Source organism: Amblyomma maculatum, chromosome 8 (genome assembly GCF_055883805.1).
Source record: "Amblyomma maculatum isolate TAMU_Amacu chromosome 8, ASM5588380v1, whole genome shotgun sequence".
NCBI classification, from domain to species: domain Eukaryota; kingdom Metazoa; phylum Arthropoda; class Arachnida; order Ixodida; family Ixodidae; genus Amblyomma; species Amblyomma maculatum.
The window spans coordinates 97864784-97888226 of record NC_139351.1 but is presented as its reverse complement, the minus strand read 5'-3'; the positions used below and the strand labels follow the sequence as shown (position 1 = coordinate 97888226).

Here is a 23443-nt window from a genome sequence, read left to right as displayed (position 1 = left end):
GTACAGAAGTGTGCATTGCTAGTTTTCCCCATTTCAAGTCAAGCCCAGTAAGTGAACATCTCACAAACTTACCAGCATAACATGATACCACAGGTGAATTATAAAGTACCTCAGTGTTAGATATGACCCCTCTCTTGGCAGACTCGTATAGAGCAAGTTACAGCGAAAGGTGTCAGGGCTGTTGAAATGCTTCGTGAGCTGCGCAGCCATTGCTGCAGTATGCGCAGACATGCTCTTTTGATGATTTATAAAATGTATATTCGCGAAATTGTAGAATTTGGTTATGTACTGTTTTCTGGAGCTGCTGTATATAAACTCCGTCCTCTCTTACTCTTAAAGAGAGAAGCTCTTTGTCTTTGTTTGGGGCTGCCTGAGTTTGTATCCAACAATGTTTTATAACTTGAAGCACGGTTACCATTCCTTACCTCGAGGTTTCGGATTCTGACGGACCAAGCATTCTTAAAATTATGCGATTCAGAGCGGCATGCAACCAAGTTCCTGACTCATCCAGGGGAATTCTTTGGTGCAAGGTGGCCTTGCTTTCAGTCTCCTCAAATTTGTTTAGTAGAGTCTTTGGTGGGACCACTAAATGTGCTAATGTCCGAAGTTAATCCGGATAGATCACTCACATCATTTGTGAATATAACCGTCGATGACCTTTATCCACGCAATGCCAAATTACTACCTTCACCCTTGATAAACGGCATACTACAGGTTTTATTCCCTTGGAGAAGTAAACCGTGGCAGTCTCGCAAACTTGAGGTTGCCTTCATGCGACTTCGTTGTCGTGTTCCTCAGCTACATTTTTATCTTCACAGGCCTGGTCTTGAAATTTTTGCTAGGTGCTAATATTGTGATGAGCCAGAAACAGTAAGACGTTTTTTCCTCATTTGTCGCTGATATACATCAATAAGAAGGCAGTTATTAGAAATGCCGTTACAGAAACTTAGCTTGCACTTGTGGTCAGCGGTTGTTTTGTCTCTTGGAGTTTCTGTGCTGGGATGTACCGATGGAAATGTATACTTTGCCGTGCAAAATTCTCTTCTAGAATCAAAACGTTTTTCATCATAACTCGTAATATTCCTTTTGTTATTCCTAATTATGTATTCCTTATTGATTTATTATCAGCATTTTTATTTTTCATTTTTTTTTATTATTTTTTATACAAAATTTATATTTCAGCTATCCTCAACCATCACTGTGAGTGAACCAGATTTCGTCAAGTTTCTAATTGCAGTTCTGCAGAAAGGAATCTTAAAATCTGTAATCACCGCCTGGACATGGCCAATCCCCCTAGTGGGTATGCGCCATTTTTATGAGGACAACAGCAATAGTCTGGCATCACCGTTTGGCAAGCCGTTCCTCTCTCTGGTCGAGCATCTCCGCTGCTCTCTTCTCCTCCTTACGCTCATTCTCTCTTTGCTGCTGCTATGCGCCACTTTTTACGCTCTGCCGGCGGCTGCGTGTCGATGGAGGCAAACCGGAGAGACGCCTGTGTGCTGTGCGATGTCGGTGAATGTTAAGGCCAAGTGGTCGAAATTACTCCTTAGCCCTCCACTACGGCTTCTCTTTCTCTCTTTCCACTTTCTCTCACACCTTTTTCCCTGCCAGTACAACGCAGTTTAGGTGCCCACAGAACAAGCGTGACAGATGCTGCACCTTTCCTTTCCTGTGAACCAATTTATTATTATTATTATTGTTGCGCTGTGCATCTTGGTGTCTCTGCTTGGCAAGGCGTTCTTGTTTTTGTTCAGGTGTCTAGGCTGCTCTGTATCATGACTTCTCTGCTTGGCAAAACATTCTTTTCGTTGTTTGGGCATCTCTGCTGCGTTGGCAGTGGAGACTGCATGCGGCTACGGTGGCGGTGAGCTCTGATGTCATGTGCAGTGCAGCTCTCCTCTTCGGTTTCCATGCATGCACACTAGAGGCCCGTCTTACACACGGCGAAATGCTCGGCTGGGGAGCGTAGTGTAGCTCTCGCGACAAAGGCTCAGATGAACTTTTTTCACTTCCTTTTGTAGTGGCCGTGGTGTATCAGTACAGAGCTGGCAAATAAATAATAGCAATTCCGTTAGATACCGCGTGCTCATGCTGATGCAGCGACGAAGCCGAATTCTGATGGGCGGGGAACCACTCGTGGTGCATTACAAAATAAGATTTTTTTGCAGCTGTGCATAATTAAATTTATTGCTATCTTTTTGTGGACATTGTGCCCACGCGCTTTTTTGTGTTCACCTAAAAAAAAAAAAAAAAAAACATCTGAGATTGGAAGCTGCTACACACAATGCATCATGTTTGCTGTCATTATCACTATCAACTAAATGCAGCATTATCATTATCATTGCTACTGTCATAATTGTCATTGTCACTAACTGCAGTGTTATTATCATCGCTACTATCATCCTCACGGTAGATAGAGAGAATTAGGATGTATGTTTGACCATCTTGGGGTCGTGGCGTGGTTGGTTAAAGTGCTCAGCTGAGAATCCGAGGGACAGAGGTTCAATTTCTGGTGGAGAATTTTTTTTTTTTCTAATGACTTCATTAGGATGACTAAGGGACACATGAGTGCACAGATCTGATGCACATCTCGCGAACGAGATTTCGTTTCATAAGCCTAGAAAGGCTTTCACCTTAAATGTGATATGTATGTTTCAGTACACTACCCTAGATTCTCTTTATCGGTCATCTTTGGCAGTTTGTACTACTTATACGTATACTGGCTTAGTTAATATATTGTTGGTGTTGCCTCTTTGGTGTCTTTGGCAGTGCACATACTACTTACATGTATACTGGCTTATTAACAGATTGTTGGTGTTGTCTCTTTGCCTTCTGTTTTTAAAGCAGCTAGTCCAGGAAGTTCGCAGCCGTGCAATGGACTTGAAGGCTGTCGCAGAAACATGGACCCCAGCTCCCAGGATGGTGATACTGATGAGGCATCTGGCGAAGCTGCCTTGGTACCTCAACGATGTGACTTTGCCGTGCAAGTATGCTAGAGGACGAGAGCTGTGCAAGCACATACTGAAACTGCGTCAGTTGGTGAGCAGAATACATCTGCAGCAATGAAAGAAAAGTGTGGAAGTTATTTTTTCTGAAACTGCATTATTTTATGTGTGTATGTGTGTCTGTGTATCCTTTTCAGGTGGATGCAGTTAGTTTTCCAGTTAATAGAATTCTGCTGTACAGATGGAGCACCCATTGTGTTCTGGTGCTGCCGAGGCACATGAAGTCTAGGCAGCTTTTCTCGTTACCAAGATAAACATTGAGGCCCCAAACTTTTAATACTTCTATGTATGTTGCCTGTGATTGTTTTATTTACTTTATTAGTGTTACTACATATTCTTTCAAGCATTGCTTATCAGGGCATATTACCGGAATGACACCAATGGCTCTGACAGATCGGAAGATTATCTGTAATGATTAATGTATTTGCACATTGTCATTTTAGGTGTTACTCAAGATAGCAAGGTGTGCACAGAGTAGACATATATGCTCACATAACTAATGACCATGTATTTGGTGGTCAAGCTGTTTCACTTGCATTAGAATAGTGTCCAGATATGTAATCTTACTCTATATTTAACAAGGCATCTGAATTGCTTTTGGGAAGTTAAACCCCATAAGTCAACCAATTTATATTGAACAAAGATAGCGCATAGGTAGCAGAAAAGTGCTTCACTGGTGTTAGCTGCACTGTGAAGTCAACATTATTGACTTCCTGTTGTACTTAAGTGGTGGGTTTTCTGTCTAAACAAAAATGCCATGCAAGAGAATAAGTGGAATAAGAAACGCGAATATTGTGGTGCCAATTATGGCGAAGTACATGAGCACAACTTGCAGAGCTCACCATCAGCTATAAGTATTGCAGGCCTTGGCTTTTTTTCCTCCTTTATCTCACTGTAACACTCGTACAGTTTGTTATATTCCATGCATGTCTGTATAACAATATAAAACAATTACAAGCAGACTATACCCTTCCAATTTGCATTTTAGAATAATGATTTAATGATTTCTGTAAATTAGAATTACTGTGTCAATATCTCCTCTTATGCTTATGGTGAGAGAATGGTAGAGGACACTGATTCTGATTAAGCGTACTGCTTTTTAGAGGTTTTTATTTTCTTATTGTGGAAAAAACAAGTGGAAAAATCAGAGACACCAGAGAATAACACATAGTGCTGGAATGCCTTCATACTAGGGATGTTAGTTCTGAATTCAATGTTTTTCTGTTATTCTCTGTTGTCCCTGTTTTTTGCACTGCTTTTTTTTTCCCTAATACAATTTTTTTTTTTTTTCAGCAAGCGTAGCTCTATTATATTTATTTATTCTTCTCAAGATTTGTCTCTCAATAGAGATTTTCTGTTGAAAGGTGCGAGTAAAAATAAGCACTAAATCTGTTTATAAATACTACTTATGTGGGGTACTTCTAGCAGATATGTTGCCAGATAACAGTCGCTAAAAGAATTGTTTCACTCAAGCCTCGGAACTATAGTGTACTAGAATAGGGGTAGCGGGCCAAGGACCGGAGCCACTGTGAAGCAATACTCCCAGATACACCTAGGTGGCGCTGCTGTGCCTTTCACCTGGGTCGTCTGCACTCCCGCACAAACGCGTTCTGGCAGGCTCACCAAATGTAATTTGTGAAGCGGACTCTGTGCTATTTTTGTGATGTTCTTTTTTTTGCCCCACAGTTCTTCGCTAGCGAAACTGCACTTGCGAATAGGACTATGGGGAGACATCGTGAAAAGAAGGATCCTTTACCACACACTGTATATACCGTATTTACTCGCATAATCCTCGCACTTTTTTTCGCAGAAAATCGGTGCGAAGTTAGGGGGTGTGATAATTACGCGGCGAAAATTTTTGAACAATGCTTTGGAGTGCTGAAAGCAAGTGTAAATAGGCTGTGAACCGGGGTTTTCAAGCCAGCTATTGTAAATTTAACCAAAACTTCAATTGCAAGCAGGACTTACGTTTGTAATAAAACCACAGAGACGACAAACACTAGCTGCAGAAACACTTTATTTGCGAAGGCTGGCCGCCCGCAACATCACCATCACTCAGAGTCCGCGGAGTCCACGTCGACATTGCCATCGCTATCGCTGGTCGCTGCTTCGTCGGCTTCCTCAGCTTCACCCTCTTCATCTTCGTCCCACACCAAGTGGTCTTCTGTCGCGTCCAGGGCGTTGGAAATGCCAGTTTTCTTGAAACTCTTCACGACCATGTCAGCGCCAATCATGCTCCATGCATCTGCTACCCAGCTGCACAGCAGCTCCACAGATGGCCTCTTTATCTTGCCACCCGGCGTAAGAGCGTGTTGGCCTTCGGCCATCCATTCTGCATACAGCCTCCGAACGTTATCTTTGAACGGCTTGTTCAAAGACACGTCCAGAGGCTGCAGCATCGATGTGAGGCCACCTGGTATTACTGCGATGTCCGTACGCAATTCCGTCAACTTCGCGCGAACAGAGTCCATGAGGTGACAGCGGAAGCTATCAAGAACGAGAAGCGACGGACAAAGAAGTGCTCCCGGTCGCCGTGCCCACACTGTCTTCAACCAGTCGATCATCAATTCTGCCGTCATCCAACCTTTCTCTTGCACCCGCACGTGTATTCCGGAGGGCAGCTTTCCTTTTGGCAGGGTTTTCCGCTTAAAAATCACATATGGTGGCAGCTTCCGCCCGTCCGCAGTCACGCCTAGCATGACCGTGCATCGTTGTTTTTCGGCACCAGTCGTCCTTATGTGCACAGACCGCGCACCTGTCTGCACCACTGTAGTGCTGCTCGGCATATCAAAATTGAGGGGCGTTTGGTCCGCGTTTCCGATCTGGGAGAGCAAGAAGTTTATTTCCTGCCGAATTCGTATCACGAAGCGATGGAAGTCCACAATCTTGTCTTCATAGGCTGCAGGTAGCCGCTGGCAAAGCGTCGTCCGCCTCCTGAGCGAAAGTCCATTGCGCCGCATGAACCGCGTGGCCCACCCGTTTCTTGCCCGGAAATCTTGCGCCGAGATGCCTTCTTTCCTTGCAATTACGCGTGCCTGGTTCCGCATCAGCTCTATTGACACGGCGCAACCATCCGCCCGTAGAGCCTTAATGTAGTCCAGGAGTGCAGTTTCAACCCCAGGAAACTTTCCCGTCTTCGGACCACGGAAGGCACGCCGAGTCTTGCTGGTTGCCTTGAGCTTGTCGTGCTGCCGTCTCCAGTAGTGGACACAAAACTCGTTGACTCCGAAGTGTCTGCTGGCAGCGCGGTTGCCGTGCTCCAAAGCGTACTCGACAGCTTTTAGCTTAAAGGCAGCGGTGTAGCTTGCGTATCGCCCCATGGCGAAGCAGCACCGAGAGCACAGTGACAAAAGTAGCACGCACTGAGCGAGGCCTACGAAAGTCTTCGCAAAATGGCAGAACTATGCGCGGAACTCGGGAGAACGTGCGGCGGTACCAGCGGAACAAAACTGACGAAACACCTTGAAGTTTCCTTCTCGAGGCGCTCGGAGTCTTATTACTAAGGGAATTCAGATGTTGCCAGAATTTCTTAGCTGCATTTTTATCCCTTTTGTTTACTTCTGACAGCCACTGGGACCCTTGTCTTCTAATTTTCTTATTGATTAAGTAGGATGCCTCCCTTCTACATTTTATGTATTTATCTCATTTTCTCTCAACGTCTGCTTCTGGGTCTCCCCTATGCTTAGAATACCTGTGTTCCTTGGAGGCTTCCTGACGTTTCTCTATGGCCTTCTTCACCTTCCCATCCCACCAGCTCTTTGGTTATCATCTTGTCCTTTTTTTTTTTGACTCGCACCTTAGCCAACTCTAGCCCAAACAGTCCCATTAACTTTGTGTATGTCCACTCTGCTTTATTATCCTTAGAGATTACTGCTTCAATTTGGGTGCTTGCTGTTTCTATTTGCTGCTCTGAGTAAAAGATCCCATCTGGCTGGTCATCATGTTTCATTCCTGAATTAGTTTTTATTCCAAAACTCGTCTTGATACGTTTATGATCACTGCCTAGACTCCTGACACCATGTTCATCTATGTTCATGACCCTTAGCCTATCGTACATCCTGTGTGACATTATCACATAATCTATTGTCAAATGCAGACTCCGTACCTCCCACGTTATGACCCCGTCGCACTTCTCAGTACTGTTACAGACAACTAAGTCGTGTCTTTCACACATATCCAGCAGCATGGTACCTGTCGAGTCTGTGTATCCAACTATATCTTCTATATGAGCATTCATGTCCCCTACTATAATTATTTCGCATCCTTTTCCTAGCTCATTAATGTCACCTGCTATACATTCTACCATTTTTTTGTTTTCCTCTTTGGCAGTTGCTCCTGTCCACAGGTATACAAAGCCAAGGAGTGTTTGCTCCCCTGCCGCTTTTCCTTTTAGCCATAAATGTTCCTTACATTCCTGTTTGACTCTTTGCCAATTTGTACTTTTATGGATGAATGCCCCAATTCCCCCTCCCTTTCTGCTGCCCTCTGTTCTGTTACAGTATTCCCATGCATAATCAGGGTTACAGGGTGGTTGCTCCATATCCCGAAGATGCGTCTCCACAAATCCATAAACCATTAACTTCTCCTGCCTAAGCTGCTCTTCTATTTCCTCCCATTTTAGCCTATTCCTGCCTCCTTGCATGTTAATATACCCTATGTCTGAATTAATCTGGCTCTTGCGCTTATGCCTGTTGCTTCTCCTATGGCTTCTGTTTCCCTAGTCTATGTTCGTCCTCTTGGTCGCCTTTGTTTACACTGGTGGCTTCAGGGCCCTGGGCCCTCCTAAAAAAGCTGTTGCCTGGCGGCCTATCCTGCCTCCTACCCTCCTACCGGTTGCCCGGCTGTTGTGGATGCCTTCTCGTGCAAACGGGTGGAGGCCGACCTCAAACACATCCCGGTTAACCTCCATTGTGGTGTACCCAAGTCGTCGGCTTAGGCTCCTAATGACCCGGTTGGCCTCGACTACTCTCCCCTCTGTTCTGCTGGACTGCCCTTCTACTTCCGGGATTGTGCATACAGTCACGTGTACTTTCTCAGAGGCCTCCTTTATGCTATTTATACCTACTTCTAACTGCCTCCCGAGATTCCGGCTCATCCCCTTCAAGACATCATTGAGTCCAGCATGGATGATGACCTGGGTTTCTACATCCTTGTTGTTCCCTACTACCTCCTGGGCTTTGGTCATCGCTTCAACCATACCTTTCCCCGATTGGGCCTCCACCTTCAAACGCCTGTCACCCTTCACTGTTGCTAGGACAGTCTCCTCAAACTTTGCTACATTTGAGTCCCCCACCACCAGAACTCTCCTACGATCTAGCCTTTCATCTCCAGCTTGCGCCAACTGCCGCCCGGTTCGCTCTCGTTGGTTCTCTTGTGATAGCGGCGTTTCACCTTTCTCGCGCGATTCCGGGCTTGTCGCTAGTCCTCCTGCGAACTGTTTTGCTACTTCACTGTAGCATCGTGTAGCTGCCTCTTGCGACTCCACCGCCACCGGGTGATTTTCTCTGGCCGCCTCCTTTCCATCTCCTTCACCCTGAGGGGACTTCACGCTGGTCTCATCCACCCCCTGACCTTGCTCCGACCCGGGGTCTTTAGCTGCCCGCGCCATAAGCGCCTTCACTTGACCTTCCAGCTCGGCTCGCTTTTTTTGTTCTTCCCTGAGCTGAGACCCTATCTCCTCTAGCTGGTCGGTCTTTGCCCCTTCCATCCTAACCAGCTCTACTGCTTGTGCCTTCAGCGCCATCCTTTTCTCCCTCTCAACCTTCAGGTCCCTCCCGAGCTCCTGAATCTTTACGGCCCATTCACCCTGCAGCCTCAGAATGGTCTCCTTAAACCTAACGCACAACTTGAACGAGAAACTAGTCTCCCCCGCGTCATCTACGCTTTCAAAACCAGTTTCATCCATGTAGCACCAGCGCCTGCACTCGTCACATTGCACCAGCTCCTCGCCCCATGTCTTCCTTAACTTTACGACCCATAGGCAGCCCGTCCACCTACCTAGGGAAAATCGGTTACCTCCGCTTTCCCTGGTCCTATGATTTGAAATTAGTGCTTTAACGCATGCAGGAGGATGCACTTTCAAAGCTAAACAATAAATATAAAAGCGCACTTAGCTTCGGACGACGTCGCTGGCAAATTCCCTCGCCACCAGCAGCGCCACCTCTTGAAGTCTTGGTGAACAGCTTTATCAGGGTGTAGTAGCCATCTGACTCACAGATGGCACCACACGACCTTGTCACCACCGCAACAGCAATAGGCCTAGCACAGCTCCAGCCGAAGGACCGAAGGGTTCAAGCACTGCGTCGCGCTAGCCGCCGGTACCGTAAGCCTCGCCCTGGCTACGAACGTCATCGACACCCGGCGATGCAAACTCCGGCTAAAAGCACGGTCACAGGAACCACAAAACCACCGAACGAAAAGCCACTCCACGGACAGTCACATCCCACGTGCAGCGCAAAAGTAGCAGCAGCGCCGCTGTGCAGCAGCTAGTCTTCTGGGATTTTCGCTTCACGCGCGCTGTCTGACGGCACCTGCCCTCGTTCCACTACCCCTATTCTAGTACACTATACTCGGAACTTTCAGTAATGTACCATATATGTGGAGTGACAGACTTCAGCATTGGTGTCACAGCAGAAGGGATGATGATTTCAGCAACAATTAATTACCTTTTTGAACACTCATATTGCAAAGTGGCAGAGTCAACCAAAACGGTCAGCGGTAAACTTTTGGTCGATGCCCTTTTCTAGTCGGTCATTCTGTGATGTCAATTGTGTGCGTCCAGGCTTTACAGAAGACACAGGACGTTATTGCCTTCTGCCTGCTGTGGAAGAGGCTTGTGTTAAAGCTAATAGTTATGGTTTAACCATGGAACTTTAAATAATATTGTCTGCAGTGCAGATGAACATCTTTCTATTCATTTGGAAAGATGCGCTGCATGTGGTGAATACACACATGAACGACTGCAGATTACTCAATATAGACAAAAATGTCTGATTTTTAGATCCCGGCATTATTTTTGGATCCTGGCAGAAATGCTGCAGACAACTTAATACAGGTGAAAAATATCAGATTTTGCTCCCTTTACCTTTATTGCTGCACAATGCATCAGAGTATCTCTTTTGCCTGCTCAGGCAGTAGTTGAACACCCTCCTGCTTGGTTGCATGGTCTTGCTGGAGTAGAGGCACAGGAAATCGAGCCTCAACTGGAAAGCCTTGTCCCTGACAAAGACATGCGGCGCGACCTTCTGGCTTTTTGGAAGGCATGCTGCTGCTGGTAGAATCACAGAGGCATTGTTTAGTCTCTTCCCAAAGGTGCATGGTTTGAAGATCCCACCGTCGCTATGCCGCCCCGGTGCACTGACATCAACCATGAGGAACTTGTAACGTACGTCGACAACGACCATGAGCACAATATAGAATGTCCTCTAGTAAAAGCAAAACAGATATGCATGACCAGACTTTGTGCACATATGACATCTGATCTAGTTCATTACCATGCCAAGTTGCTGTGAAAGAACTACCTTATAGTTGTGGTAGTGGCTTCCCTAATTTGGTGGTGCTGTAATCTGTATGTGTTTCCCATCAACGGCTCCTACGCAACGGGGAAAGTTCCAGCGCCTATTGAACTGTTGCGAGGACTGATGCCACTGCACAGGCCTCGGAGGAGAGGGATTTACTAATAAAATGACAGGCTAACTATGTTGCAGATGTGGCACTACGGGTCATTCTGCAGACTTTGAACTTGTAATGGTTGGGATTTTTTTATATTTTTGTGCAGTTCCTTAGGTGGACTAAGCATCTTCACCAGTTGTTTTCATTTCATTCAGTGGTGGTACTATATTATCTATGATGATTGTAGGAAAAAAACTTGGTTTTTGTTCATTATTGTATTCACTGTTTTGCTTCCACTTTAAGAAGCTGTATAAATGCAAGTATTTTCTGAGCAATGATCCGATTCCGATATACTGCCTTTGGCATGCTTTATGCTCTGAATTATATTTCACTGCTATTGGTCTGTAGTTTTCCAAGCACGCTTTGTCCCAGGTCCTCTTATATAGAGGCTTGATTCTTATTTTCCTCCGTGCTTCCAGGATTTGTGCATAAACTAGCACGTTTGCAACACACTCTTTTATCCTTGACTGTGCTTTGGGCCCAGTCAGGCTCATGGGCATGCCATCACACCCCATTGTGGTCTTGACTTCCACCCTATTCATTGCTCGTTCCCATTCTCGATCTGTAGGTGGTTCACGAAGGTCTGCCACGAGTTGTTTTGTTGGCTGCTGATCAGGCTCGCTCCTCTCCTCTCTTTGTTCGAGCTGAGTGTCGCCTCGCATCTCCTGCATAGTGTACCACCACTTCTCCAGTATAGGGACACGTGCTGGCACTGTAACAGACTTGACCCCTGGGGCTGCTTTCAATGCTGCTGGGCTCTGGGTCTGCTTTGTTTCCTTTTCCCACCGCCAAAAACGCTCAGGCGCCTGCCGACGCTCTGCTCTCAGCTCTTCCATCATATTGCGATAAAAATTGTAGATGCGCAGCTGGACCGACTCTGCTGCCTCCAGCTTCCGGGTCCGGTATATGTCCCACGCAATGGCAACTGTCTCCTTGTCCTGCCTCTTGACTACTGGTGGTGTGTGCTACTGGACGCTTTATGCCTGCGTATGGCCTCGCCACCTCTGGGCTCCACCAAGCTTCTGCCTTGCGATGGCTTTTCGTCTATCCACTGTGTGCCTTAAGCTCATCCCTCATCTCGCCTGTTATGGCTTCGTAAGAGTCTAAGAACTACACTCATACCTCTAAGTGTTTAGCTATCTCTTGTAGCTCAGTCTCGCTGGGCTGCTTTAGTTGCTGTTTCTGGGATTGTTCCTGTCTCCAGTGTATGTGCCCAAACATCACGATGTTGCCAGCATGTGGCAAGTTCCGAGTAGGTTGATGTCGTGCGCTTGTCTTCCCACATTCCATACACACAAGAATTCGCTCTAGGAGGTGGCGCCGGTAGTGTCTTGAGATTTTTAACAATCTCGAGGTCTATAGGCTGCAGTACAGCAGTTGTGTGTTCTGTTTTCTGGCAAAAATGCCAGATGGATCGCCTTCAGTCCGTCGACGTCACAATGTGCTGAGCAGTTGTTGACAAACTTTCTGTCTAGTGTCCGCAGTCAGTTCGTGAAGATTGCTCATGTCATCCTCAACTTTTTGTTCCAAGTGTACTCAACAGGGAGAGTCTTAGGCCTTTAAGGCAACGAGGCTCCGCTGTTTTGTGACAGAAGGGGGTGGCCATTTGGTGCCCAGCTTTCGCTGGTTCAAGCCATAGTAAGGGTCGGAGTCAGAAGTAACAAACAAAACTCACTTTATACACAGCAAGAGACGATACAGAGGAATACACACGATCACTTAAAGTGTACAGATGAGAGGTTCACAGAAAACAATGCTAAGCATGCAACCAAAGAGGTATTCAATAACACAGAGGCTTACAATACACATAAATACACGAGAGAGTCACATAAACACCACATTGTTGACCGGGCACTGTTGCAGTCCGACGCCTCGAGAGTCACGATGTGGCCGCCATGCAAGACGAGCGCCGCTCCCTCGCAGGTCCGTGGGCTTGCCAACAGCGGGTGATCCCCGGGAGTCCAGCTGAAGCACTAGCGAACATGCCACAATCACTGACTGACTGACTGACTGACTAACACAAAGTGCCGCGCCCTCCTTAAATAGGGCGCGCCGCGTCCATCTGTTAAGACACACCAAGGCTAGTGCGCACAGACACTTAGCTTCGCTTGTTAAAGCATTCCCTTTTCCTCCCGTCGAGCTGCGCGTGGTCAAATGCCGTTGGACGTTATAGAGACAGCTGGCATCTTCCGGAGTGATGAATCGCCGTCATCGCCAGGTATTGAGAAAGAGGGTGACGCCGACGCGTACAAAGCTGCGCGCTCTGTCGCGCGGGGAAGGAGACTTTTCTCGAACGTCGTAGATCCTTTAGCTGTCCTTCAGATATCCTTCAGATTCTTCAGTGATCAGCAGCTACCGTGGTGTGCTGCGTGCAGGGCTCCCGATAGCTCCATTGCTCACACCTGCTCACGCGCAGATTGGCCTCGAAGCACCAGGTTTGCATGCCGCTGATGGTGATAATGCTTTATTGACATTACCCTTCATATCGGGCGGACGCCGTGTTGGCACCGCAGTCGTAAAGAAAAAAAATAAACAATACAAAGTACAATCGAAAACAGCAACACATATTACATACAAAACTGGGTAATTTCTATGGCTTGCGCACTGCCATCCACTATTCTGAGTCTCCTTTTGGACGCCTGTACTACAGTGAACTAGAATATTTTCCAGTGGCGTGACCGCGCCTCTCAACCTGACGCACGCCGTGTCCCTTGCAGCGGCGGCACTGCGATCGATCGCTCTTGAACGCTTGGCTCGCCTCCGCAGCGTCTGATGCCAGCGCACGAGACTGGAAAGTGTGCTTCGTTATGTAGCTGCGCTTTTTGTTTTGCGCTTGCTATTTATCTTTAATATTTGAAGATATTTGACATGCACGGATGTTTACTGAGTTGAGTGTACAACGTCGATCCCGCCATAGCAAGCAATAACAGACGAAGGCTATTGAGCGCACTGTAAACGTTTTTTTTTTTTCTTTTTTTTGAGCTAAGTATTACAAACTGTCGCAGTTTCGACATATTTCGAGACACTAAATTTCGCAAAGTAACAGTTATTCATGGGACCATTTCTCACGGGATATACGCGATTAAAATATACATATGCCGCTTTCATTATCAACCTAGGCAGAAATTCACAGAATATTAGGTGTGTAAAACTAATGATTCCGTGTTGATATGAGAGTGCACTTCAGTCAACACATATGGTATACACCATAAAAGCGATTCACGCAAAAAAACAGCCGAAACACTGCTTCATACGATTTTAAGGCAGGTGTTTGTAATTTTCACTCAAGTCAGCTTGAAAGCTCCTATGCACAAAGCAAACAGTGTGCAAATACAGCTAATCAATCTGCTTAGCTTGAGGTGCTGCACTGCCTTTTGCTTCGACAGCATGTTTGACTTGTTCAGTCCTTTGACAAAAAAATGAAGCCGCATAGTAACATAAAAACTCACTATGCGAGGAGTGATACTCTCAGCATATGCATTGCATCCCACATTTAAAGGAGCAGCAGAGTTGATCATGTGTAAGATGTCCATGACACTTTCAGAATGAACTTTGCGCGCACTAAAGCAATTAGTAAAAATGTCCTTCAGCCTGGTGATGAAACGGAACAGTTCAACTGAGGGGTAGACTAAGCCTCCTTCGTCAATATGCTTAACGAATTCTGCAGCATGCATGCGGCGCCCTTGCTCTGCTGGCAATAAGAGGCAATCGATACATGCAGGACATTTGGTCGGTTGCATGCACTTTTTCGCCACGTACACAGATATGTGATAGATCAACCTTGAGTCACTTCTTTGGACGTTATAGTCATGTTGCATAGCTGCACTGCCACATGAAGCCGACGGTCCCTCTTTTTCGGAGCAAACCTTCACTTTCTCGATCAGTTGCTACCTTGCAGTTTCCTCTTTGTCCCCGGCGTCAAGAAAAGAACTTAATATATCGCTCTCTGCATTTCCACCTGCAATGCTGTATGCCAAGTTGTAATTAGAGAGGCAGTGAATAGTGGGTACATTCGATTATCATTCCCGGACTGTCTGGGACTACTTGCTGACAGCTGTCCGGCGTTCGTTTTTCCTCGGGCAGCCCAGAAGCCCCGCCTACAAGTAAGGCTCCTGAGTCGGCGTCCATATTGAGTTAGACTCCGAGCGCATTCCGAGTACTTTTCGTGTTCCTGCAGACGATATCATGCGCTAAATAATGACACAAGCTCCAGCTTTGCATCTTCGCTTTCATGTCTTATGTTCTCTACAGCTGGAAGCATCCAGAGCCCCGAACACTGGTTTTATTTCGTGCTGCCAAGTTCTTCACAATTGTTTCGCTATCTTTTCAACGTGCAGGTCTGAAAGCGTTGCAAGCGAACCGCTGTGTACTAAAGCAGCTAACGATTATTCCAAATGACTTTTCAAACGCTTTCGTTAGCTTTCAAATGCAGCGAGCTGGGTCCTTGGAGGAACTTGCTAGTAGCAACGGCAAACCAACTCTGCTCAGGGTTCTGTAAAACGCTTCGCATTCAGGCATATCACGCTCCGTTTGCAAAAATCACCAATTGACTGGTGCTTCTGTTATCTATTTTTAGTGTTACGCACACGCCAAAAGATAAACATGCGTGTGACGTTACTGCGAAAGAACAGAGTCCGGTGACATGATCGTCCGTTGAAAGCAAATGTTGGAAGGAGCTTGCAAGGTCATGTGACCATCATGCTGCTTCCTGTCAGAGCGGAAGCCCCTGCTTCCGCTCTGTCAGCAAGTAGTCAGAGACTGGAAAATCGAATTTACTAAGTGATAACAAACTGTTGTGGTGTTGGATGGGAGTTGCAGTCAGATGAAAGCCTGATCAATCCAAAGAAGTCCTCCACTTTTTCATGGCTCAGTCATGATGTCAACAGGTAGCTGTAGCCAACTTGGTCGTGCAAGTACTGAAGGAGCTCAAGAGTACTTGTTAGTGTGACTCTTAGGCCTTCCGCGGTAGATTCACTCAATTTTTTTTTATCAGTGTGGCGCTCCCAGGTGTCCAGGAAACCTAGGGTTTCCTTTATTAACTTCACACCATCAGAAGCAGGCCTAAGGGCTTCAGCTGTATACTTGCCAGTCATCAGAGCAATCAAGGACTTCATTCTTATGAGGTTCCTCTTCCACGTGGATCTGCGCTCAGGATCAGCAGGCACCTGGAATAGCGACAACTTTCGCGCATGTTTTATTCTTGCGTATCCTGTGCTGCACCCTGGGGCGTAGCAGTGGTTGAGCCGTTGCTTTGCACTCATTGTTGCTAGAAGTTAATGCACTCGCATCAAAACACTCGTGCAATGCAACCACACTGAATGAAAAGCCAGCGCACAACTGAAGCGCCGTAGGGCGTGCTCTGACCGGCCACCTTCAAGAGTGGTCAACAAAAGCGCCGCCGCTTCAGAAGACACTCTCAATAAGGCGCATAGCAAGGTGCTGCCCCCTCCGCTCGCTTCACTGAAAAATATTCTAGTTCTCTGTACCTGTACGAAGGGAGCTTTAATTGCGACACTCGCCCCACCTCCCGGAGGACAGTCAGGGGTGTCAAAAGCAAGCACCTGCGTGAGTGTGGCGCCCTCTGGGAGCTATGTTTTGAGGTATGCGCACTGCAGCACTAAGTGTTCCATCATCTCGTATTCGGCACCGCACAGCTAACACAATATGCACGTAATAGTCTTGTCGTACCAGCAAACGGTGGGTGAGCGTTTTGAGGGCTCCTGCTCTTGCTTCAAAGAGCAGAGCACTGCCGACGCTGTTATCGTATAGATGGTCCTGGGCTATGTTCTGCTCGTAATTCCGGTAGAGAGTCAGGGTGGCCTTGCCCTCCATTCTTGCACACCATTGTAAGTGTTCGGCCTTCGCAACCCGCTCCCGCATTTCAGCAGCCCACTTTCCAGCCATTTCTGCCGCTATGGGGTCCTTGACAAACTCGAACTTTTTCTCGAACTGGTAGATGTGAGCTGTCCAGCTCGTTCTGATGCAAGTGATGGACAAATATCCAAACACTCGGCACACCCAGCGCTCCGGTGCCATGAAAATGAGGCGACCATGGTAGCCCAACTTGCTCGCAGCCTTCCGGGCCTCGAAACTGGACCACCCCAGGTCCCCTTGTACCGCCTCATTTGCAACCTTACCATGGCAGCCCAGTGCTATTTGCCCCACTTCATGTTGCCGCCTCTCCAGCAAGTTTCGCGTTGTCGCCGAAAGGCAAACCACCGCATTTGCAAACGTGAGCCCGGGGACATTAACGAGTTTCCACAGGTCTTACACCATGACAAATCTATTACTGCCCCATAGGCAACGTCGGTGGAGATTGAATGGGCGCGCGTGGCTGCCTTTCATGCCGATTCTTCCTGGAGGCTGCAGATTTTGCCATTAGTCGAGCCGAGTTTCACCCCGAGGTAATTGTACTCCGTGAGCACTGTCAGCCCCTCTTCCCCAAGCCTCAGCTCTGCTTCCTGTGTGGTGTTTTCTGCAAAGCGGGCGATGGTCATCATTTTTGTGCTGAATTTCAGTCCAATGGAGACAATTTGCATGTTGCAAATGTTCAGCATGACCTGCACCTCCACCGGCGATTCTGCCATGATGACCAAGTCATCTGCGAAGGCCAGCTCCGGTAGACGACGATTTTTATCGATTCCGCAGGTGGTGAACAGCAATCGGAAGCCAAGGCATGATTCTATTAGTGCCTGCTCCAGCCTGGACACATAAAGTAGGTATATCAGTGGTTACATAGGACAGCCTTGGCGGAGACCCTTGGCAACGGAGAGTGATGCAGATAGCACATCTCCGAAGTGGACTGTCACTGTGTTGTTCGCATATACCCGCACGATCGTGGACAGGAATTCTCTGTCCAAGCATGTGGCGCCATCTGGAGCTGTCAAGGCAATCTGGGCATGTAAAGCCGTGGCCGCCGCGATCGGTTCCAAGCTATAATCTATCGCATATCGCTGTTTATTCGCTAAAACTCATTGTACAAATGACCATCAATAACGATTAATTTGGCAGGATTGCTTGCCTAATACTTAGGTGCTGGTAGAAGTTATTACAGCGATACAAGCGAGCTTTTTTTCCCCGCAGTCACTTTGCTGCTGCTGCCCGGTGCGACGCGCCTGGTGTCTGCTAGCTCCGCTGCTGAAGGCGTCGTGCAAATCAAGAAAATATTTTATTATGAGATGGGCTTTCCAGTAAAGCGGCGCGAAAACATTTATTATAGTGTTAGCTCGTTCGGAAACGCTGTCCGCTGCCGCTTCAGTGTGAAACCAGCTAGGCCTGGCGGTGTCTGGGGCAGGCGGGGAACGGCGCAGTTCGTCTCCCAGCGCGCCAGTGGAAGGCGCCTTTGCCGGAAGCTTTGCACTTGTGTAGGCATGCTGTTGGGGCCCGAGTATAGCAGGCAGTCTCCATATGTACAACAGGTTCAAGTTGTACGAGTCTGGCATAAAATGAAAAGAGGAAATTCTGCTTCCCCTTTTTGGGAATCCGATCGGTGTTTCCACGCACGCGCGCCAAGTATATACCCAAGTTTTGCACTTGAAAAACATGCTGACCGCAGAATCAATGCCAGGTGAAGTACAGTAAAAGCTCGTTAATTCGAACTCGTGGGGGACTGAAAAATTGTTCGAATTAAGCGGAGTTTGAATTAACGAGCGGGCGGCAAAAAAAAAAAAAAAAGATGGCCACTGCATTTGGCTGCTAGGGCCGAAGCCAAAATAGCCATATCTGGGATCGTTATCAAGGAATACGCACTACTACTCTTTGAGGTCGGCGATTGCGGGTATTAAAATCATGCGAGTCCAAACACCAAAGGAAATAAAGATATCCAATCAATTTATGCGCCTGGAACTAATGATAAATGTACCCACGTGAGCGTCAGGCTTAATGATGAAATATGACACTATTTATGCTTCAAAAACATGTTTATTAACAAAAGAATAATGATCGAAGCATATCAACATGAAAAATAATCGGTGATTTGCATTTGTTTGCGCTTTCTTCGCCGCGACTCGAGAAGCATTGTCTGCAACTTGCCCAACATCTTCAGCGCAGCATCCGAATTCTCATCGGTGGAGAAATAGCGCGCAGCCAGATCGAGTCCCGATGCTGCTTCACATGCGCTCGGAGGAGGCAACGGATCGTCCTCTTTGTCGGACTCGTCGTCGCTGTCAGGCGTGCTCGCCGCGCGTGAGCCGTGCTGCTGACTGGACGCAGCCTCGATAATCTCGGCGTCAGTTAAAGGCCCCGTTGTCTCCACACCGTTGTCTACGTCGACAAAGCTCTTGAAGTCCACACCCTCCGATAAAACAGCGTAGGCAGGGTCCAGCACGATGGAGCCATCATCTTGATCCACTTGAACATCTAAGTCGGCTGTGCAGCAGGCTTCTGTGGTTTCACTGAAGCCACACTTGCGGAAACAGTTGGCGATAGTGTCTGCCTTGACGGCGTTCCACGATGTTGCCAGCATGTGGCAAGCTCCGAGCAGGTTGACATCATACGGCTTCCCGCTTTCCATGCATACAAGAATCCGTTCTAGGAGGTGGCGCCTGTACGGAGGTGGCCTGTACGCGCTGAGCGGCCATTTGGTCAAGCGTCGGGGGTTCCCCCGCGCTGAGGTCCATGGCCTGTGGTAGGCTCTGCTTCCAATATGCTTGGGCCAGTTGCAGTGGCAGGCCCTGGTTTTCATCTAGCTTGTGGTCAGTCTTTGTGTTTTCCATCATGTTTGTTTTGGTTTTGTTTTACGTGGTGTCAACCACCACCACAACTGGTTGAGTAAGGGGTCCAGAACCCACAGTACTGTTTGTACTGCTTCCCGACATAAATGCCATCCAAAAGATACAATTTTGCCCTATGATTTCCTAATAGAGGGGGTACTCATCCCACCTTTTTAGATTTTTAATAATCCCGAGGTCCATAGGCTGCAGCACAGCAGTAGTGTTTTTTGGCAAAAATGCCAGACGGATCGCCTTCAGTCCATTGATGTCACAATGCGCCGAACAGTTGTCGACGAACAAAAGAATATTTCTATTCTGTGCCGCGAACTTTCTGTCTAGTGTGCGCAACCAGTCCGTGAAGATTGCTCGCGTCATCCACGACTTCTTGTTAGAAGTGTACTCAACAGGAAGAGTCTTCACGCCTTTAAAGCAACGAGGCTTCGCTGCTTTGCCTATCACGAGCAAGCGGCACCGTTCCGTGCCCATCACATTCGCGCACACTAGCACGGTAACTCTTTCCTTGCTGCGCTTTCCGCTCGAGCACGTATCACCTTTATAGCTCACAGTCTTGTTTGGGAGCAACTTAAAATAAAGTGCGGTTTCATCAGCATTGAAAACATCGCTGAGCGGGTAATCGGCAAGATATTCCTTCAATTCACCTGAGACCCAATTTTCGCAGGTTTCTTTGTCGACTGCGGCTGCCTCTCCGCAGACGTTCTTAAACGTCAGCCCGTGGCGGGCCTTAAAACGTGATAACCAGCCTTCCGATGCACTGAAGTCGCTGATGCCCATTTGGTTGGCGAAGTCCGCTGCCTTCGCAGCAATTATGGGTCCACTTAATGGAATATTTCTGCTGCGAACATCCTTTATCCACGTAATGACAGCAGTCTCCATCTCGAGGTGAGCCGACGTCCGTAGTCTTTTCCGCGAGGGCTCAATCTCCTTTTGGTAAGCATCGATGATAGAGTCCTTGTTCTTGATGTAGGTAGACAACGTGCTTTTTTTGATGCCATACTTTTCGGCAATCGCTGTCTTCGTTAAGAGACCACGCTCAACCGCCTGCAATATTTCAACTTTAGTCTTTAAATCCTTTGCCGAGTACTTTCCACGGCTCGCCATGATCGGCACAGTCGATGAGACGTCAGCGGCGAGATACCACACAAACGAGCAAGCTCCTGCAAAATGCGACAAGAAAAGACTACCCGTGCACTCCACCGATCGCAGCCGCCGCAGCGCAACGAAAATCTGAAACGGCTTGCTCCGGAGCATCGGTGGCGGCGGCGCCCGCGCCACCCGCGCGTCAGAGAAACGCGCTTCTTTTCATTTCTTTCTTTCCTCTTATCTTTGAACTCTCCTCTATCTGCACGCGGCAGCGGCAGGCCCGTGCACTTTCCTTTTCATCCTTCCCTCAGTCGCAACAACAACAACGCCGGAGGCTCCAGCAAGGAAATAGGCGGCTCGCCTCGTGCGTGCAAAAATGCGCGCTGCTTATTTATTCTCGTCGCTGTGCAGGGCCGGACTCAAGCGGGGCGTTCAAGTTGTGCACGGCAAGCTATCCTGTGTCGTCACTACTATTTGCTTTGCAGACTCTACAACACAGTTTGATGACGTCATGTTGTTTACACGTGTATTTTGTCACAGAGATGTCACTCTCAGTGGGTTTTGAAAAACTGAGTATTTGCCTGGCTTGTATTTAAAATCAAATTAAAACATCTTCGCGGTAATGTGAGAGGTTGGGATTGCTTGGGGAGCATCTCTGTGTATCCAGAAAAGAGATGGTATTCTTTCGGATGCTTCAAAAATAGGTGTCTATACTCCTTTAAGGGAACGCAAAGTAGTCTATTACGCACGCATGCATCCCTTCATGCCGTCAAGCGAAGCTATCACTTCCGTCAAAGAAAGAGGAAGAAAATATTTTTCGCAGATCACTGTCTCTGGACACTGGAGACGAGGTTAGTAGAAGAAATACAAGAAGCTCAAGACTGCATGCCACCTGTGGCGCACTAGTGGCGCTGTTATATCACAGCTCACAAGAGCACCGCTGCAAGGGCCAGCACGGGTTCTGGCCGCAATGCTCTGCGCTGATTGATGCTACCAATGGCAGATCCGGATCAAGTTTTATTGCTTCGTTTGGGGCATTCCAATGGCAGAATGGGAGTGACAGCTGTCTGTTCCAATGGCAGATTGGAATCAGGTGGGGATCCCGGACCGCTCCGTGGAGCAACAATATTTGCCCCGTCTCATGTTTCCGGTTCTGCTCCCAGCCACGACCGGCGCATTCTCGCTTCCTCTTCGCTGTGCCGGGAACATGTAGGCAGTTTTCAATGCTGAATCTTTGTCCGAACGCTTATATCGAGACGTCGATTGGCCATCCTACTCTGCAGTGCCCTATCTAACGGTTGCATCCAGAGCCTGTTTTTTCGAGTCTCTTGCCAGAGACACGTGGTTTCCCCGGGTCACTGGTAAAGATTTGGGTTATTTCGACGTGCTAGAGATATACAGCGCTGTTTCTGCTCCAAGTTCTGAACCCCCCTGCCACCACCTCGCTTCAGCGTCTCTCACCTTGTTCTCTTGTTGCTCTCCTCACAGGCCACGGCCGCTTTCCCTCATACTTCCATCGTTTTGCACTTCGCTCTTTGTCTTCCTGTCTGTGTGGTGATGCTGTGGCAGACGTCCTTCATTACCTAAGCGCCTGTCCACTCACCACGAATATAGGAGAGCAGCTTCCTGGCTATCCAAACTTTGTTTCCCCCCAATACCTACCTTTTTTACTATTTTCCCCTCATTCTGGTGCTCTACTTATTCATATTGCTGTTCGCATTTATTCATTACTCTGACCTGTGAATCGCGCCCACTCCCACCCTGATGGCTCTTAGGCCTACGTTGCTACATGTCTAATGTTGTCGAGGGCATCAAATGGCCAGTCTTGGTGGGCCGCGGCCCTGCCCCTGACATGAGGACATGGGACCGTACTGTTTGCTTGTCCTGCGTGTACCTAGTTTTCTTCTTTGATCTTTTAATTCCTCTACTCAGTATAATTGTTGCTGGTGGCTGTTAGGTGGAGTTTTCTTTACTTTTTCATGTCAATATTTTTTGCTTCTGCGATACCTTTTTGTCGTTTGTTTTTTGTTTATCGGGTTATCATTTCCCCTGTCCATACCTGTTATTTTTCCTGCTTTACTTTTCAGTGGGCCACGTTTGGTTTTTTTCTAGTAACATTCTTGTTCTTCAGCCTGTTCAGCTTCTTTATTTCTTTTTACTCCGCTCATCTTCTTTTGTTGTCTCCTTTTCTATCCCACAGTTCTCCACACCTTCCCTCATTCTGTCCACCTGCGAGCATATCTCAAGCTTCTGGGCACGCTGGACATAGCTTTGTTTTTGACTCATTTCCTTCATAACGATTAACTTTTTGAGGCCTCTCTTTTCACTTTTCCCACTTGTCATTGGGGTCATCTTTGCTTTTTCTCTAATTGAATTTTCTTAATTTTTTACTTGGACTCCTTTTATTTGCAATTGGTTTTGCTTGCCATAACGTCTAGTTCTGTGCGGGCTTTCTCTCTGATTTATTTATTTTATGTTTTTGTCTTTAAAAGTTTATAATAAAGGGCAAAATCGTCGATTCAGAACCCGTTTTGCAAGTGTCTAATGTTTCCTTTCCCTTTCTTCCCCCATTAGACGCGCTTTATTGAGCGTCGTAGCCTTTCTTCTCCTATTTAGAGCCTCCCCTCATTACGCTGAATTTTTTTGCCCCACATTTTATTTCTTTTCTTATTCAATCTTTTGACCTTTCCTCAACACCACTTTTTTCTTACCTCGCTTCATTTTATGGCCTAAGGTTGCCAAAAACTTGGTTTCTCCTCGAAACTTTCAAGCCTTGCTGTAGTTATCTTGATAAGCTGCGAGAAAAAAAAAAGCATTATATTCGGATCGTGGTTCCGAATATAACTCAAAGTATGTTTGCAATAGTGTGATTTCTATAAAAAAAAGAAATGCGTTACAATTGTGTAAATGCAGTATTTTGTTTCTCTTGAGCACTGTGCAGGCTCACTAAGGCGT

At 47.2% G+C, this 23443-nt stretch overlaps 1 protein-coding gene and 1 pseudogene across 2 annotated transcripts in view; one reads left to right on the top strand and one right to left on the bottom strand.

The window, feature by feature from the left end:
- Positions 1–23443, top strand: part of LOC146181905 (uncharacterized) — an 80097-nt pseudogene that overhangs the window by 1346 nt on the left and 55308 nt on the right. The window contains exon 2 of the transcript XR_014700303.1: positions 2848–3039. The product of XR_014700303.1 is annotated as an uncharacterized LOC146181905 (transcript). The remainder of the gene's footprint in view (positions 1–2847; positions 3040–23443) is intronic.
- On the bottom strand, positions 7729–8910 carry LOC146181907 (uncharacterized). Its single transcript, XM_084575868.1, has one exon. The coding sequence runs from the start codon at positions 8908–8910 to the stop codon at positions 7756–7758; it is 1155 nt and encodes a 384-aa protein (XP_084431994.1). The 3' UTR covers positions 7729–7755.